At 37.2% G+C, this 19,242-nt stretch overlaps 2 protein-coding genes across 4 annotated transcripts in view; one reads left to right on the top strand and one right to left on the bottom strand.

Moving 5' to 3' along the window:
• Window positions 1-11,470, top strand: part of LOC105202066 (ras-responsive element-binding protein 1) — a 111,984-nt gene extending 100,514 nt beyond the window's left edge. For 2 of the 3 annotated variants that reach the window (XM_039456390.1, XM_011170441.3), the window contains 3 exons: window positions 2,808-2,884; window positions 3,193-7,647; window positions 7,825-11,470. In XM_039456390.1, the coding sequence (XP_039312324.1) occupies window positions 2,808-2,884; window positions 3,193-7,647; window positions 7,825-8,421 (5,129 nt within the window). In that variant the 3' untranslated portion in view covers window positions 8,422-11,470. Of the gene's footprint in view, window positions 1-2,807; window positions 2,885-3,192; window positions 7,656-7,824 lie in introns of all 3 variants that reach the window. The other variant, XM_039456394.1, reaches the window with a different exon arrangement.
• Window positions 10,955-17,509, bottom strand: LOC105202067. Its single transcript, XM_039456411.1, has 2 exons — window positions 17,277-17,509; window positions 10,955-14,133 (listed from the first exon to the last, which is right to left on the bottom strand). Exons 1-2 carry the CDS (start codon window positions 17,332-17,334, stop codon window positions 13,241-13,243), a joined length of 951 nt encoding a protein of 316 aa, XP_039312345.1. The 5' UTR covers window positions 17,335-17,509; the 3' UTR covers window positions 10,955-13,240.
• Between the last annotated feature and the right edge of the window lie 1,733 nt (window positions 17,510-19,242).

Genomic DNA, 19,242 nt, shown 5'->3' with positions numbered 1-19,242 from the left:
GATTTTGCTAAAATATTTAAAAAATTAGCTGGTGTGAAAATAATTTTGTTAAACCATCAAAATAACTACGTAGGACAGTCAAATTAGTTGTTAAAATGTCGAATCATTTTGCAGCCTTGTTCATCAAACTTAAACGTCGTACATAATTATTCTGATGGCCCAACAAAGTTATTTTCATATCTGTGTATCCAGTTAAATTTTAAATATTTATATTCAGCAAAATCGTTTTTTTTTGTGTAGTAATCGTTTAATTTCTTTTAAACTTTGTGTCCATTTACTTCACTTGATGCTGGAACCGATTTCTAGCATGGTAGATACAACCGAAATCTTATGATTTAAAAAAAAAAGAGAAACAGTGATATTTATTATAGCTTTGTTTCACATTTGTACAAAAACTTGCTACTTTTGATTTTTTAGATGATACAGATTAAGATTTCATAAGAAATGTATGTAAAAAGTGTGAAAAAACTTCAATCTGGTTAATATTGAAAAACGATATCGATGTGTTTCACAAGATATTCATACATAATAAATAATTACATATTGCGTATTTTCTATCTTAACTAAACTTAACATCTGTGCTTCGTTAAAAAACGAGTGCAATAAACAATATATCGGCATCTCTCTTTAAATTTCTCTTTAGGAGGAAGAGAGAGAGAGAGAGAGAGAGAGAGAGAGAGAGAGAAGGTACGAAAGGTATTCTTCTCTTTCTAAACCGATTGAGCTCGAAATGCGCATTACGTTTATTCATGTACTGTTTTATTTCTTCCCTCTCCCTCTTTCTCTCTTTTCCTCTCTGTGAAAGAGAAGAAAGAGCGTAAGTCATCGCTTTCGAAATATTTCTTCGAAACTGAAACATTGTTCTTGAAACATTATCTGATAAGAGTGATAAACACATTCATATAAAAGTGTCCATCGTCGAAAAAATTTATTGTAATACTAGGCAGTGTAGTTACTCAAAGATTTCGAGAAACTGTACAGAGAAGATTTTCTCTTAGAATTTGTCCTAAAATCATGATAGCCGTGGGACATTTCGAAGAATTTTATGTAACTTTTTGATTTAATATCTATTACAATAAAATATTATATTTAAATTTTTCACTAAAATATACAATAAAATTCTAAAATTTAAGCAATTTATGATTCTTTACTGTTTTAAATAGAATGTCAAGGAATGATAAACTTACAAAACATTTTATATAAAGTTTACAATGCGATATGATACTTTCAATCTGATTAGATCTTTAGTCGCTAATGATAATTTTTAAAAGATAAATTAAGAGCGACTTGATTTTATTATTATTCGATTTCTTTGTCATAGTCCACAGTTTCGTTCCATTCTGTTTCATTATAATGGATAATATTATAACAATTTGCAAAAAAAAAGTTAAATAAGTTTTAATCCTACAAAAATTGACAAAAAAAAGGCTGAAGCAATTTAAAAAAAAAATTTCGTCATTTATGACTAGTCACATTTTTTATAGCTCATAAATTCTTTTATCATTCTTTATGTGGAAAACGAGGACTTTGAAAGAACAAGCTTCGATTCTCCGTTCACCATAAAAAAAAAAAAAAAAAAACAATGGAAATGCCAGTTTGCTCGGAATGCCAGCTCTACCCCACCTCGCATTCTATAAGTCTTAGTCCGATCGCCTGTTCTCGAGATGCTCGCTGCGTTCTCTAAACGTGTAAATAGAATGGAGACCGTCGAATGCGGTTAGAACGTTGGGCGAGGACGTTGATAAGTGTTATTGTCCCGGCTCCACATCTGCGGTTCGGCCTGGGTATCAGCTTCCGGAATACTTAGTCAGATTTGTGTCCTGTCCTGTCGCTGACACAGTTCCATACCCAGTGTACGGCTAAACCGGAGACGCAACACCGGCGGATCCCAGCGGTGGCTTCTGTTTATCCGTGGTTTTAAGGCCGGCGCGCATCAGTTAGCGTGATATATATTCCGACACACATTTTACGTCACTACATTTTCAATTGTGCCGTAATGGCAGTAGCATGACACCGCAACCCGAGACGTGACCCTCTCGTCGCTGTTGACATTTTTCAGTAATCTTCTTGAAAAATTGCGATATGATAATTTATGCATGTATTCGCGATCTAGATGGATGCACAGATTATTCTGCGATCGTAGATAAGAAGAATTCTTCGGAACTGTAGCCGATGACTGCACTTCCTTTATGCCTTTTGCATCATAACGGTTTTTTTTCAGACCTTCTATTTATATAAATCAATACAAACTTGATATCACTTTGAAAAAAAAAAAAATAAACAGATAAATGATTAATTAAAGAATCTCGATTTTACAAACCGCAATGTAAATTTATTTAGAGAGAATTATATTGTTACGATAATTTCATACACACACACACACACACACACACACACACACACACACACACACACACACACACACACACACACACCATGCTTTGTCTTTATATTTAGCTTGAATTTATAAATCTACTGCTCTTTCATTCTACCCGAAGTCTTGGTTTTCCTGTTTCGTCAGCAGATTTGTGGTCCAGAGCAGTCGCGCTCACGCTGCGGGTTTTTCCGGTCTTTCTGAAATCTCTGTCTAAGGAATTAATGACAAATCATAATACAGACCTCGATTTCCTCAATGATTTACACATTGAAACATTTTCAACCAAATATTTTAATAAAAATCAACTGATATTTGCGATAGTTAATTATAATCTATCACAAATTTATTTTTATGTGCGTAATCATGTACGTAATAATTTAATCACGATCTGATCTACTTTAAACTAAATGTTACATTTTTTGTGTTACAGTGACTGGACCTGAGAATGGACCCGACCAGGAGCAGGAAAACGAAACGCAAGTTGATGCTGCCTCACCATCATCAAGCGTAAATATATTTATATACATATTTCAATAAATACAAAGTTTATTAGCTACATAAATTGATATATACAATATATATTGCTAATAAATTGAAAAAAAAAAACACTTTATGAATTTAAGAATAAAGCTTAATAAAATCAGTTGAACTAATAATAATGACAATTCGTTAATTGGAAGTTGTTAACTTCATCAGAAATAAAGACGTGAATTCTAAACGTGAATAAAAATATCTCGCACAAAGACGTTGCGATTTTACGTGATGATACACATCTTCAATATCGCATATTGAAAAATATTTCCCCGAAAATATAGGTTGAGCTATCGGAGAATGGCGCGCATCCATGCCCAACGTGTCCATCGGTATTTTCCACTTCTCACGAACTGACAAATCACCTGCGTGGTCACAACTCACCTCGCAGCACGGACTGCAGCGGCGAGGAAGATTACAGCTGCGGCGTATGCAATAAGGTGCTCAGCTCGGCGAGCTCGTTGGACCGGCACGTGCTAGTACACTCGGGTGAGCGACCGTTCAAATGCAAGTACTGCGATATGTCGTTCACGACGAACGGCAATATGAACCGACACGTGAGGTGTACCCATCGGATGGTGTCGCCGAACAGCTGCACAGACTCCGAGGGCAGTAGCGGCTCGGAGAGACCGGCGGCGACGAGCCAGGACGAGTACAACAACAACGAGATAGCCAGGCGCAACTCACCGGACCTGATCGATGAGCAACAACCGTCGCCCAGCAACAATCGCGCGAACAAACGGAAGTGTTCGGACGAGGACATCAGCGACCTAGAGGATCAAAGGAGGCACAAGATCCTTTTGAACAACACCAAGATGATCAAGTGTCTACCGGAAGACGAGCAGAAGGCTTTCGGTTGTCCCATTTGTGGTCAGGATTTCGCGAGCAGCGCAATTCTAGAGTCTCATATGGAACGGGTGCATCCAGGCTCCCCGGCCACGTGCGAGACCTGCAACCAATCGTTCAAGAATCATCGCGCGCTGAACCTTCATCGTTCGATGAGACATTACAAGAAGAATCCGGAGGGCAACAACAGCCGTAGCTTGCGCAACACCGTGGACGGTTTTAGGGATCTGACGTTCATCGACTTTTCATCCATCAAATTCCCGACGATCGCCCGGGCAATGTGCGAGCGTGAACTGCACCGGCCGGCTTCCGGTGAGGCCAACAGGTTCCAGTGCATGAAGTGCCTTCACGCTTTTCCCTGCAGGCAAGCTCAGATGGCGCATGAGAAGGAATGCAAAGGCCCTTACAAGAACAAGAGAAACAGTAACGACAACAACAACAATAATGATATTAGTACCAACAACAATCTCGAAACGGAGCTGGACGATCCAAGCCCGCAGCCGGATGATCCCAAGACGAAGCGCGAGATCTTCTTCGCTGTGCTGGATCTGCAGAACAAGTCCTTGTCGCACGAGACGAAGGAGCCGCGGGAATCGAGCGAGATCAAGCACGAACCGAAAGAGAGCAAGGATTTAGCGGATATCCCGAGTATCCTGTCGGTCAGTCTGAATGGATTGCAAACCTTTCCTCGGTCGGACGCGAGCACTCCCGAGAACAACATCAAGTTCAATCCGAACGTTGGCTCTTCAGGATCTTCAGGCACCTGTTCGTCCGAATATAATGAAGAGGAGGCGCAGGACGCTTTCACCGCGGAATTCCGGAAGATGAAGCTGAAAGGGGAATTTCCTTGTAGACTATGCACATCTGTATTCCCCAATTTGCGGGCGCTAAAGGGACATAATCGCGCACACATGAACGTGGAACCAGGCATGGCGTATCCATGTAACATGTGTCCGTACACCAGCACCGACAAAGGGGCCTTGATGAAGCATCTGAGATCGCATAACGGCGATCGTCCGTTTGAGTGCTCCCTTTGCAATTACGCGTTCACCACTAAAGCGAATTGCGAGAGGCACGTGAAGAATCGCCACGGGATGATTAGCAAGGAGGACGTGAAGAACGCACTGATCTATCATCCGAGCGAGGATTCGACAAACGAAAATATCGAAAGGAGTTCGCCCAGAGTCATCAGAGAAGATGTGCGGAAGACGCTTATTTATCCGAATGAACGCGAGGAGATTCCCCAACAACAGATACATTATCCGTCTCTAGCGCTGGATTGTAACCCTGGACCATCGAACGTCCGCACCGAGATGCTGATGAATCGATACGATAAATCAGACGCGCTCGCCAGAGTGAAGATGCAGGCTCTCAATCTCGTAAAAAGAAACGCTGACGAAGTAAACCTGTCTCACGATCTGATCGTGAAATCGAATTATTCGAAAATCGATGACGACGTTGAGTCGGGATCGTCGGACGGCAGCGTGTCTCTAGTCAGTGATACCAAAACGGATACACACCAAAGAATTCAAGCTAGTCCAATGAACCTGACGAAACCCTTGACGAGCTCCGGGTTGAGCTCGGGGGAGGACGGTCCGTTGGATCTGTCCATGGACGTGTTGGATCTGAGCAGGAAGCGAAAAAGAGAAAGCGAGGATTCTAGCTTGCAAGAGGAAAAGCGGTTTAAGAACAATCAGCAAGAATTGTATGCCACGAACCCGGCGCTGCTGCTGACTCAAGCTCTACTGAATAGAGCACGCGAGAGCTCACCGACGACGTCGCTGGAGACTCTTTACGCGAATACTATCTATCGCAACTTTGGCACGTTAACCGGTGCCAGCATGATACCACCGTACTTCCTCGGTCCTCACATGTTCAGCCAGGAATTGGCCGCGAAGGGCAGACTACAGAAAGAGCTGGTTAGAGGTTTGCAATTAACCGGCGGCGGTACCCTTTCGGTCGATCCGTCAATGCCTAGCACTAGTTACGCGGCGTATACGCAAACGAGGGACGCCTCGCAAACGCCGAGCGAGCAGAATACGTACGCGAATCTGATAAATGCGCAGATGACCAACCAGGTCGCGCCAAGCCGTGAAAAGACTGACAGTATAATCTCATCGAACGATCCTGTCAAGATGGTACTCAAGAACGGAGTATTGATCCCAAAGCAGAAGCAGCGCAGATATCGAACCGAGAGACCTTTCACCTGCGAACACTGCACGGCGAGATTCACGCTAAGGAGTAACATGGAGCGGCACATCAAGCAACAGCATCCGCAATATTGGAGCCAAAGACCCCGCGGCGGACATTCGACTAGAGGCAGACCGCCCGCGAGTCATCCAACTATGGTACAGAATACTAGCTCATCGGCCTCGCAAGTCACTCAACCGTATTCAAGCATTCTTTCGAATGTTGACACGCCAGTGGTCACGTCGAAGGATTATGGTACACATCCCATCTCAGATCAAGTGAAATATGCAATTCTAGCGCAACAGCTGAAAGCTAATAAAATAGAGGACAATGATTCGGACGATGAGATGGTGATAGACGAGGAGTCGGCCGATCGGGACGCTCAGGAGTCGCAAGTTCAGCGCGAGCCTAGTACGAGCTTGTTGAGAGATCAATTAGAAAATAGCGAGGGTGTCAAAGATGTCGTCGTAAAGACGGAAATGGCCGAGCCTGAAGAGGAAACCTCGGAGGAGACTCAAGGCGAACAGACTGCACGAAGTAACGTCGACAATTCCGAAGAATCCACGGCTGCTGAAAACAAGTCGATACGCGCCGAAGAAACGACCACGACCGAACCCGCTGGCAAGGAGCAAGGTAAACTCGAAGACGGAACAGCCGATCTCGCGAGTGTCTCGAAGCTTTTAGACAACGCGTCTCAGCAATATCAACAATTTCAGCCACAATACCTGAGCGACGAGGAAGGCCCTGTTGCATCGACTAGCGGCAACAATTCCGGCAGCGAGAAGTCCGATTCTATGAACTCCTTGAACTCCGGAAACGATTCTCCGTCGAACAAGAAAAAGAAAAAGAAGAAGAAATCTGCATACTCGATGGCGCCGAATCGCGTTGTATGCCCATACTGCGAGCGTCAGTTTCCGTGGACCTCGTCTCTGAGACGACATATCCTCACCCACACCGGCCAGAAGCCATATCAGTGTATCCACTGCTCTCATCATTTCACCACCAAGTCCAACTGCGATCGCCACTTATTGAGGAAGCATAAGGCGAAGGCGAACAAAATGCGCCGTGCCAGAAATTCATCTTCGCCGGATGTTCAGGTGGTTGCCAGCAGCAGCAGCAGTAGCAACGGCAGCAACACATTCTCCATGAGGAACGTGCCCGAGAGGCCATTCAAATGCCATCAGTGCCCGAGCTCGACGTTCGCCACGTTGGGCAACCTGAAGAAGCACCGGTCGAGCAAGCACCGCAAGATCGTGTCCAGGTCAGAGTCCAGCGACCAGCAGAACAGTCCACCGCAATGCACCACGCAGAACGATCAGAGCGATTACGAGAGTCGCTCGTCCAGTATGTCCGACAACATGGAGAACACGTCAACCGCCGTAGCAGCAAAACCGACTTCCAATGTGTCCCCTTCGGTAAACGATGCTACCAGGTCGCGCAAATCACCGAGGTTGTCGCCGAGTCCTGGTGATGTACCATTCAAGTGTTATCTGTGCGACAGCGGTTTCTCGGAACGCCAGGACTGCTTGGACCACATTAAGATGAATCACAAGCGCTCGTATGAGATGCTGAAGGCCAAGGGTGCCCTCGACATGGCGTCCATGAACGTAGAAGCGACCGAAGATCAGATGTTGGCGTCGCAGCAGCATCACAGCGACGGAGAAGAGAAGAAGGGCCGTTTTCCCGATTACAGCAACAGAAAGGTAATAAGGTATAAGGGAATTGAAAAGATTTTTAAGAAAATCATATCGGCACGAAACGTGATTCGCTTAAAACAAAAAAATAAATAAAATCAATGTTGTTTCGCTGATGCTTTCGCAATTTACATTGCTCGATTGTAATACAATCGGAGTAACACTCGTTTATCTTTTTTCCCCCAGGTTGTGTGCGCTTTCTGCATGAGACGATTTTGGTCAGCGGAGGATCTCCGACGTCACATGAGGACCCATACGGGTGAGAGGCCTTTCGAATGCGACATTTGCACTAGGAAATTTACGCTCAAGCACAGTATGCTGCGCCATCGTAAGAAGCACGAGTCGGTGGACTCCGCCATGTACATAGGCAATAGCGGCGACGAGGAGAACTCGCCCGCGCAGCCACCGACGATAACTCCCAGGAGTCAGCAGCACTCGCCGATCTCTACTAACACCAGCAGACCACGCACCCAGGACAGAATCTCCCTGCCGACCGTCGCGGCGGTCGCAACGGCGGACGCGGCGCCTTGCGCCCTAATGCGATATAATCATTACGACAACATGGCCACTCTCACTGGCAGAATGGCGAACGATGGTCCCCAGGGTACCGCTCCCGCACCCCTGTCTTCTCCGCCGCCTCCCGCGGAAGTACCCAGCGAAAGCGGAGACAACGATCTGATCTCCAATTTGTTAGGGATACGTGAGAAAGGTTTGCTCGACAAGGTTCTTCTGAGCTCGGCAGACGACGCGGCGAAGTTGTTGGGGGTCAATCATAGCGAGTGATCGCGTAGAAAAGATAAACGGAGAAAAGCGAAGTGCGATCAGATACGTAAATCACGTGATTAAATTGAAAATAGTTAAATTTATTGGACTATACTCGAGATGATAATAATATTTGAATGATATCGATGGTGTTTTCGTATTGGTAGATAAAGAATAGACAAGAAAGCGATCCAGCAAATGAAAATAAATTTAAATAAATTGAAAATTACAATTCATTTTAATTTATAGTTCGCACTTTAAAATTCCGCAGTATTTTTGGATTTAAATGACTCGAATAGATTGAAATACCAAATGCGCTATTCATCATGTGGAATTCAGATGTATTCATATCCATATATTATTTTTGAATTTTAATGTATTCAGAAAACTTGAAGCGCGAATTTGAAAATATTGAAATGAAATCATTTCTATCTATTTCAACTCATTTTCGTTTGTTGAGGGAATTGTAGTTTCCGCTTGTGTGTCGTTCGAAAGATTACTAAAAGATCAAAAATATCGTCATCATCTGAACGCACGCCACTTTCTCCTACGGTTCGTGAGCACAGAAGATATCTTTAGATTATTCGTCGGATTCCTCGATTCTCTGTTTAAGGTTCACGATCGTGCCTTATGCTCCTTATCAATTTTTCGCACGTGTTCGTATAAAACACCGTAGTGTTTCGAAGTTTATCTGATGAAATCAGATGCGGACAGTAGCCGAAGTGTCATTATATGCTGCATACGATATGAAATTTTACAATTCTTAACGAGAACACACCAAGGATTGTCAACGAGTTCGCTTACGTTGCAAAAAGTAGGTGATGCGAATGAATCGATAAGAAAAGTTACCTTACGCAAAATTTTATTTGCTTGATTACTTTTTACAATCCCTACTTTTTTACAATTTTAATTTTGTATGATAGAAACTTCGATATAAAGATACAAAGAAAGAAACATAGAAGCACTTATTTTTAAAGTCAATCCCCGAGTTTGAAGAAATGTAGGGCAAATTTCAAGAAATTCCTTTTGATTCCTGCGATTCACCTATTTCTTGTACAAATATTCGCTGTAAACTGCAGCAAAGTATGTTATTCGCTATCATGACGTACGTTTTCTTTATCATTGAAAAGTACCTGCGCTGCGTTCTAATTACTGATGAAACACGATTAAAAAAAAAAAAACATAACATGTTGCATCTTCCTTATTGTCAACGCATTCAAACTATTCACGCTTCTGGCATAAATTCCTTCGTAACGTCTCGAGCCTTATGAGAAGCGCGTTCTTCATGATCCCACATGCCTTTTGTATTATGTATATACATACATATATATTTCTGGAAACTGTAACAATATCTGAGTACATATATATATTTAAAAATTGATGTGATTACGACCATATTGTTCGCGGATGCATCATGATTTCGTGGGCACGTTGAAAGTAGTTATCAAATACATGAAATGTGCATTAGGAATCGAGAGACAACGCATATATGTTGTTTGTATTAACATTTCATGCGCAGTATTAGGCGTACGATTGCGACGCGCGATCGTTGATCTTCACTATCTCATTCATAACGCCATTGTGGCGGAATGTTCGTACGAAGAACCAAGAAAAAGGAAAAAAAAAAGAAAAAAACCAGCCTCCCACCTCCGCTCGTAAAAAGGGAACTGGATTCGCGAACGTTCTTCGCGACGCAGACAAGGCGGACGCTGCATTTAAATCCAAAGATAAATTCATTTTACGCAATGAATTATTCTAAGTTAGCCATACGCACTAGGGTCTTATTTATTATTAGTCATGTACTTCTACAAGAGTGAGAAAAAGCGTAACTTAGAGTGTGAATGTGACTAGCACGTAGTTGTTAGATCGCCGTATTTGGCGAATACCACGCTTCGGACTCGGATGTTCCGCGGGACCGTTTCCGACCGTGACTTCGCACGAAGATCTCGAGGTTGATCCTGCGCGTCAATGCCGAGGGAATTCGCTCGAGAATCGCAAATAGCTATGTATACCAATCGCGATTTTATTTTATTGTTCTTTTCGATGAGACAGCGAGCGAGACGAGATGCAATTCTTTACGCAAAACGGTATGTAGAAGCGCGCGGAGCAATATATGGTGAAGTTTTTACATCACTACCAATCAATTAGAAGGTAATGTCTCGTCGCGTTATGTGGATCTTAGTGTATATAGATAGCTCGTTTATCTTTCGCGGATGCAATTATACCAAATGATTAACTTGACTATTATCGTAGATAGATATACTTTAGATTAGATTAGAGCGAGAGAGATGAGAGTTATAGATTTAACTAGGCCAAAGGGAAACGATTTGTATTTCCTATTCCTTCACCCTGTTCACCCCATCTTGTTGTTCATTTGTGCTTTTACGCGTACAGATGCGTTACCGTCTCTACTTACATCACATTCTCTCTTCGATCTCTACCTGTCTCTACACATACATACATACATACATACATACACACATGCAAACATAAAAAAAAACACACACCCGCGTAGATATACGATATTTATTATTTTATAACAGAGACGATTGTACATGGCTGTAATACTTTTTAGCCAAGTCCGAAACCGAGGTTGGGAATAACGTCCAGCAACATCGTTCTTGATCTCGTCCCGGCGCATTTCCTTGCGATGTCTCTGTCGCAGGACGTTTGCAGATTCAGTCCTAATATATAAATAATTAAAAAAAAAAGGATAGGTCAAGTCTCTTTACAGTATCACATTTTGCGGTGTTTCATAAAAGAAAGACTCCGAATTCTCTCTTTACAAACGGACCGAGTTTACAAATATCCTGCGATAGACACACCACGTGCAGACACGTTATAATTAAGGCTTCTTTACGCATACGTATACTGTAGGCGAACGAAGGAACGTTTTATTTATCGAAGCGAACGAGTCCGTTTGAAACCTCTCGAGTGATTTTTCTCCCCCTTTCCCCTCCTCCGACTGTTGTGAAAATTAAGATATCAAGTAATCATTGTAGCGCACGTGTACATGAATAAGTTATATTCTAATTTAAACCAGGAATAATAATAAACGATATGCAATGTACGTTCTTTTATTTTCCTTTACACCTTTTTATTGTCGAATGATTAAACAATTTTTATCGAACTCCTTGGAGTAATCTACAAACAAATGTTCCTCAGGTTTGATATATAAATTCTCACAATTAAATGGTCTGCAATTTATTTTATAATTTAACTATTAAGTCATTAAATTAAATTATAAAAAATTTATCTCAAGAAAATTACAATAAGTAAAATCCTAAAATTATTGAAGTAATTTATATTATGTTACTAATTTCTTTTTTGTAGTTCTTACAGTATAAATTGACACGCTATTAAATTTTTCTTTTTGCAATACTACACACAATATCTATTCGGCGAAAATCGGTATAGTTAGATATTAATAAATATGTTAATTTACTGTTATTTATTGCCGACATGATACCGTATACAGTAAAAAAAAAGAATTTAATACTTTTAAAATACTAAAATAAAATATCTTAAAATTAAACTTCTTTTTGATATATCATATAAATTACATTTTAGCATTTTAATGAACTTTCAATCTGATATCATTAATAACGTATTAGATATTACACGTCTTGTATATAATTTTACTAAATAACAATTTTTCCAAAATTAAAAACTTTACATTCATATAAAAACGCTATAACGCATAAACAGATATTAAAATTTTTTTGCTTTTTTTAATAGATAAAAAAAGTAAAGCACTATACTTAATTTATATCTCTATCTCTATCTATAATGATACCTCAAAGAAATAAAATTTTTAAGAAAATTTACTCATAAAAAGGTGTTTAATTTTAAGATGTTAAAATGTTTTAAATAGTGTTTAGATTTAAAACACTAAAACGTTTAAAGCTATTTTAACTTTAAATAATCAGTGATTTAAATCTAACCGTTTAAAACTAAAGCATTCCTAAGTATTTAAAAAATGGAAACATGAACAGTGTTGACATCAAGACAGTGACTAAAAAAAAGTGAAACAGTTACTTTTAAACAGAAAAAGTGATAAAAAGTAATTTTTCAGACATAAAATAGTAACTAAAAATGATGCTCTTCATCAAATTTTCAGCGTAATTAAAACAAAAAAACTCCTTTTTGTCTTCAAGCAAAAATAGACCAAGGTTTATTTTTGTATAGCTTAACATGTAATAAAAACTTTCTACGTCATTTGAAAATTTATAATAAAGAAAAAGCAGAGAGAAGCTCAAATGACAAAACATCAATATAATACATTTTTGTTGCATTTTTATTAGATAACATATAAATAATGTAATTTTATTAAACATAATAAAATAAAGATTGAACAAAAAACTAAAATATATTAAACAAAATAAAATATTTATAATAAAAAAATAAACATTATCTAAATAAAAACAAGGATAAATATATTCATTTAATAATAAAAAATACATTTTTGAAAATGCAACAAAGAAAAACGTATTCTTTGAATGTATGTTGAAAAATAACTGTAGATGTTGATAGTGAATTTGGTTGGAGACCCTAGAAGAATAGAGATCCTAAAATAAGAATCTGCCATAGGACAGTTTTGATTGGTTTGTCAATGCATCACTCCCGCTCATATTTTAGAAATTTTATGTCAACTCGGAAAAAAGGTGATAGTAGTAACCCTTTTTGGGCGATAGTGCTATTTTAATGACTTGTAAAAAAAAAGTAACAAAAAGTGACTTCAGTGATTGAATGGCAGCGCTGAACATAAAAATAAAATATTTTAATATCTTAAAATTAAACCATTTCTATAAGCATCTCTTTTCATGAGTATTGTATCTCTTTACAAAGATAACAATTTTAATTTATCCGGCAATTTCGCAGCTTGTTTTGATGGTGAGTCGACACATGTCTCCATTATTTGCTCCAATATAATTTCCGTATCCTTTAAGTATTTTTCTACATGGGTCTTAGTGAGAAACGGCGCCTTGCCGTTGGTATAAATGAGAAACCAATCAATTATATTCTTGTATAAGCTATTGTAGAAGATTTGTGGCACGTTGTAGACCGTTTCCATGTCTTTGATGATGAATTTCTCCAACTCGTGCTCAGAAGGCTGGCTTACCGCAAATATCAACTTTTTCAGGAAGCCAAATATGATGTTTTCGTCCGGGTTAATGTTCATGAGCGCTGGAATTATTCCTGGCGTCTTCCGTATTTCGTTTATGTCAATGCGATATCTCTTGCCCTTTTCCTCAAATCCATAAAGTTTGTCATTTCCTCTAGGTATTAGGAAACGAAATGCTTTTATATTCATATTTGTAAAAATTGTTAGATCCAATATTTGGTCGGGTTTAATATTCTCAAAGCTGTTAAGCATATTAACGTAGGACTTAAACAAATAAATTAGACTGCCTTGACGATGCAATTTATTCTTAGATATCAAATAGGAATCATTGATATCGGAATATTTCTCCAAGGACGTTTTGTGTTTCATTTGCATGAAACGATATTTTACATCGGAAGATCCTTTTGAATCATTAGGAATATATTTTAAGACAAGATCATGGAATCCACGCGCCTTAGATACCTCGGTGGCCAACCACCATTTGCCAATTCTTCGATCGTCTTGGCGCATCAGCTTCCATGCAACCCAAGTCAACATCTTCATCTCGTACACGACTCCACGCATAATGCCAGTTTTTAAGTATGAGGCTTCATACTCGACATTCGAGTCTGTGGAATTAACATTATTTGCATTACCATAAAATCAAAATGACAATAAAAACTTATGATAATGAATTTGTAATAGAGAAATAATGAAAACTGCGATAATTAATAAATCAAATTGCCATCTTGAGTTGGATAGTAATTAGTTATAAAGTTAAAAAATAAAGTTAAAAGATTAATAACTTTTAACCCTGAATACAAAGAGCCTATTAAATTATTTAATAACGGAAAAATATTAATGGTTAGAAATTATTTAAAAAAACCATGCTATGCAACTTCACCAAAGAGCACTGGTATTTTATAAAAGTTGAATTTTGGAAATATATAGTACTTAAGAGTATTAAAACCTGCGCATACAATATAGAAATATTAGATATTAGGGAGAGGAATTAAAACTTTAGAATCAGTTATCTCAATGAACACTATAGAAAAATAATAAGTTATATCTTGTTTAACACATTTATATCTTACGTCTTATTCGTATTGTGCGTTTAATACTCATTAAGAAAGCTGACTCTAAAATTTTAATTCCTATTCCTAATATCTAATATTCCTCTATTGTGCGCTGGGCTTTAGATTAGAGAGAAGAAACAAAAATAATCAAAGATAAGACAAATTTTGAAATTATTGGATATCTAAGAATTAAATAATAAATATTATATTAGTAGATTGCTAATAAATGTTTAAAAAGTGGTATAAATGAGATGTAAATATTAATGTCCACTACAAGAACTGTAAATCAACTGAACTAATACTATACATTTGATACAGAAAAAGAGTGACAAAGGAGAAATATGATCGTAACGTGATATATGATTCTTAGTGCGATTGGCGAGAGGGAGAGACATTGAGCTCTACATATGGACTGCGAGAAATATCTGCTGCCAGTTTCAAGAAATGCTTATTCAAGATCACTGTGTATCGTTGTGTGATTTTAAATGATATTTATGTGTGTTATTTAATATTGAAATGACGATAAAGAAGAAGCCGAGATAATTCAATTGATATTTACTGCAACCTTGACAATGTACAAGAGTAATGTTAAATATAGTCTGAGCAAATGTACAAGGATAATATAATGATATCACGTAATTATTATAATACATCGGTCTCCGTATTTTTCTGGAAACGATTAAAAATAGACGATGATTGATGAAAAAATTGTAACTAAAAATTGTACTTGTTAATTTTAATATTATGCATAAGAAGAGTCACTGAACCAGTCGCTGAACAATCATCAATAACATAAATAACTATTTAAGAAAAATTTTAAAATAATAAAACTTTAAAGTAATAAATTGCAAATATTAATTAATACCTTTTAACTCTAATTTGATAAAAATACTTTTTACTTGCAATTATATTAAGTTCATTTTTATTTGCTCATTGGCTGAAGCTATAACTCTACACACAAAACATGATTTACACATACATAATTTATGTATAATATTGATAAAACATAAATAATTAAGCTATCCATAGATTGTTGCCACATTCAAAATATTACGAAACAATGTATGTTGCAAGTAATTAATTTATCGGTAATAACGAGATTAATTTATTTTGGATCCGATTACGGAAACAATGGATTCGATTGACTGAAGGGCAAATGCAGGAGACAGATAAAACGTGAGTAAGACGATGCGCGGCTGATATAGTGCCGATTGGCAACGCAATATTATCAACACCGATTGACGCTAGTCGACTCGCGCTGGATTTTTCGCAATAAAAACATCCGTAGCACTGCAGCAGCGACGTTATCAAGCATAAGCTTACTGTTTATCGATCACGATAAATATTCGAATATGTGTAGCAAGCTACGTGCACGCGAGCTGTGAAAACGTTGCAACTTCCTAGGGTTTGCATCTCCAAAGAATTAGCAATTCTCATTTTGCTATTGTGCGCATAAATGCGTCTATTTTTAGAGTCTCATCCGGGGGAAATGCAACGATAAATGAATAAAGATTCAGCATTATGAACGGCGATCGTATGACACCAGCAGATGGACCAATGAAACTTAGAAGACTAAAAAAAAAAGTAGTTTATAAAATTTAGAGAAAGAAAAGAAATAGCATTGATAGTATTAGAGTAACAAGTTCTCAAATTGTAACGCATTAGCAATTCATTTTATTCAATTGCCAAAGAATTTGTCATTTTACGTGTTAAGTACACATCCTTGATAACAAAAACCGATACAAAAAGGATAGAAAGTTCTAAACGATAGAATCCTATTGTTTTTGAATCGGGTTTCTGACACTTTCTATCGTTTTTTATCGGTTTTTTTTATCAGGGATAGAAAATTATAAATTGGTATTTTTCATGAAGAATTATGTGTAACTAACTGGCCGATATTCATAGCCGGTTCTTATATTCAAGACCGTCTTAAGTACCACCTTAAGGTGTCATCAACCAATCAGAGAACCGTATTAGCATCTCAAGACGTTACTTAAGACAGTCTTAACATAAGAATCGACTATGAATACCGGCCTAAGTATGCAGAAACTGTTTTTTTTGTTAACTGTCATTACAAAGAAACAATATAACGTTTATGTATGACATATCATTAGTAATGAAAGCACGCATAAAATATATACCCATGTAGCATAGAAGCTTGCAGAAATATGTTGTTGCAATATTGCTGCAACAAAATGACTTACGTTTCACGTCAAAGTTATAAAATTGGCCAGTCATAAGTATCCCTCTGAGAAACGGAATGACTGTGATAAGCCAGTTTTACAACATATTGACGTTATTAAACTCGATCAATGGTGACGTAGTAAACAAATGTTGCTGCAAGATCTGTACTCTATGGGGGGTATGTATATATTTCTTCAGTAGAATGAGTCATTGAATGAATCATACATTCAAAAATACATAGGATCCCTTGAAAGATACGTGTGTAAACGTGATGCAACTGCACGTCGCATTGCAAGTACATATACAGCAAGTACATATAGTCGCATATATAGCACAAAAAGGTATAGCAAAGTTAGTACACGTATACAACGACACTTGTGCATATGAATCTCGCTTTTTTTATCTCCGTTAAACATAAATCTGCACAGGAATAATGCACTGCAATAACGAAATATACTGGCCGATCGCGATCGCGCGAAACCGATAGTGTAAAACGTTTTTGGATGTCGTACCTTTCTCCATTTCTTTGACGTCCGTTTTGCTCGTGCTGGCTTTAACACTCTTGTTCATGATGCACGCACTGATAACTCTGGTTTAGATCAAATGCGCGACACCACTCGTTATATGCACGGTGATCGATGCAGATCAGTGATCGCTTGATCGCCTCCTCTTAAGCCCCACATGCAATGACTGAGGGAAGAGGGAAGGCCTCGAACTCTCGAGGCCTTCACAATGACTCTCGGGGATTCCTGCAGCGCACTTGGGTGGGAGGAGATGAGCTGCGGTCCACTTGACGAAGTGTTTGTTTAGCCAATCGGAACGAACAATTTTATAAATTAACCTATCAAAGAATATTTCAAATCGTTCGAACATCAAGTGAACCGTGTAGCCATGAACGTGATGATCGAGTATTAATTGTGCGTGTGTATGTGCATTTGAGAAAAAAATATTTAGAAACGAAGGCGATAAAGATAACGATAAGATTAACAATGGGAAATCCCTCAATAAAAATTTTTTTCAAAATACAGAAATACTGAAAACATGTATATCTTTTGTAAGAATTTTTCATATATGTAAATTATACAGAAATTATATAGAAATTCTGAAACATTCTGCAATTTATATAAAAAGTTCAAAAAATTATACGAAAAATTCTAAGAAAAATTTTATTCCTGTGAAAATTTTTCGTTATATAATATTTTGTTAATTTTTGACAAATTTTAGAATTCTTCAGAATTTCTGCATAATTTTATAACTTTTTAGAAAATTTTAGAACTCACATACATTATACAAAAAATTTTGAAAAGATCGAAAGATGTAAATTTTCTCAATATTTCTAAAAAGTATTCCCATTTGCACAAAAATTATAAGAAAAATTTTTACTAGGAGATGAATGCGATAATAACACATATTTTTTAAGTACGTATTTCTACTTATATTCATTTCAAAATAAAAATTCACAATAAGATAAAATCTACAATATAAAATCTATAATGGGAGAGACTTAACGATTAACAATTGTTGATTTTAAAAATTTATAAATTTTTACTTCATACAGTTTTTATACAATTTTATAGAATTATACAGGATATATCAGCTTTTACTTACAGACAAATTGTCTGTGAATAAAAATAAGACAAAAATAAGTCCATGACCTTTCATTTAAAAGTTACTATATAAGAATAAAAAATGAGAATGAAAGAAATCTGCTTTCATTATCAATAGAATATTAATAGAATTTTATTAAGGGTGATTTATATCGTTGTTAAGGCTAGACATTTTTTCACCTATGAAAAACTTCTGTAGACTAATAAAGCAGCGTTTATAAGACAAAATATTTTTAAATTTCTTAATGAATCATGATGAGTCAAAGCATGATGTAGATGATTATTCATTCCCTTGCTTCCAAGAGAATGAAGATACATGTCTTTGGGCTCTAATAGTAAATTTGTTTAATATATATTTTTAATATTTTATATTTATTTTTTGTTATAATTTTTTAGTAAAACTTCTATTGGCCTATGTTTATATAATAATTTTTCTTATTTTTTAGAACGCACTGGTTGACTGTTAAAACCAAGGACACCCTGTATCAACTCTACATTAATAAAATATCTCTTACGTTTTTTAAAATAATTATCATTATAATAATTAAGAAAATTAGAAATTACTAGAATTATCATTAAAAAAAAAAATGTTTTTTATATCAATATTTTATTTTTTCTTTCTTGGGAAAATCAATCTTTTGTTGCAACGACCATTTATTTCTTCGAAGGATAAACAAGAAATATAGATAATGAAAACTAGTAATCACTGCTTTTTAATTTGTTATCGACATTTCCCGAGATATCCCTATAACAATGTACATCTCTGTCGTGTTACCACAACAAATTTTATAATTATAAAATTCATTCGGATCTAGAGACATTTTCAACTCGAATGCTCACTAGGGAAGTGTTAATTTTTATACAATGGTAC

Source organism: Solenopsis invicta, chromosome 1, assembly GCF_016802725.1.
Source record: "Solenopsis invicta isolate M01_SB chromosome 1, UNIL_Sinv_3.0, whole genome shotgun sequence".
Taxonomy (NCBI): Eukaryota; Metazoa; Arthropoda; class Insecta; order Hymenoptera; family Formicidae; genus Solenopsis; species Solenopsis invicta.
This window is presented reverse-complemented; position numbering and strand designations above follow the sequence as displayed.

Coding starts and splice junctions, on each gene's coding strand:
- LOC105202067 (XM_039456411.1), bottom strand. CDS start 17,334: ATGAACAAGAGTGTTAAAGCCAGCACGAGCAAAACGGACGTCAAAGAA. Junction 14,134..17,276: donor CGTCAAAGAAATGGAGAAAG/GTACGACATCCA, acceptor TTAATTCCACAG/ACTCGAATGTCGAGTATGAA.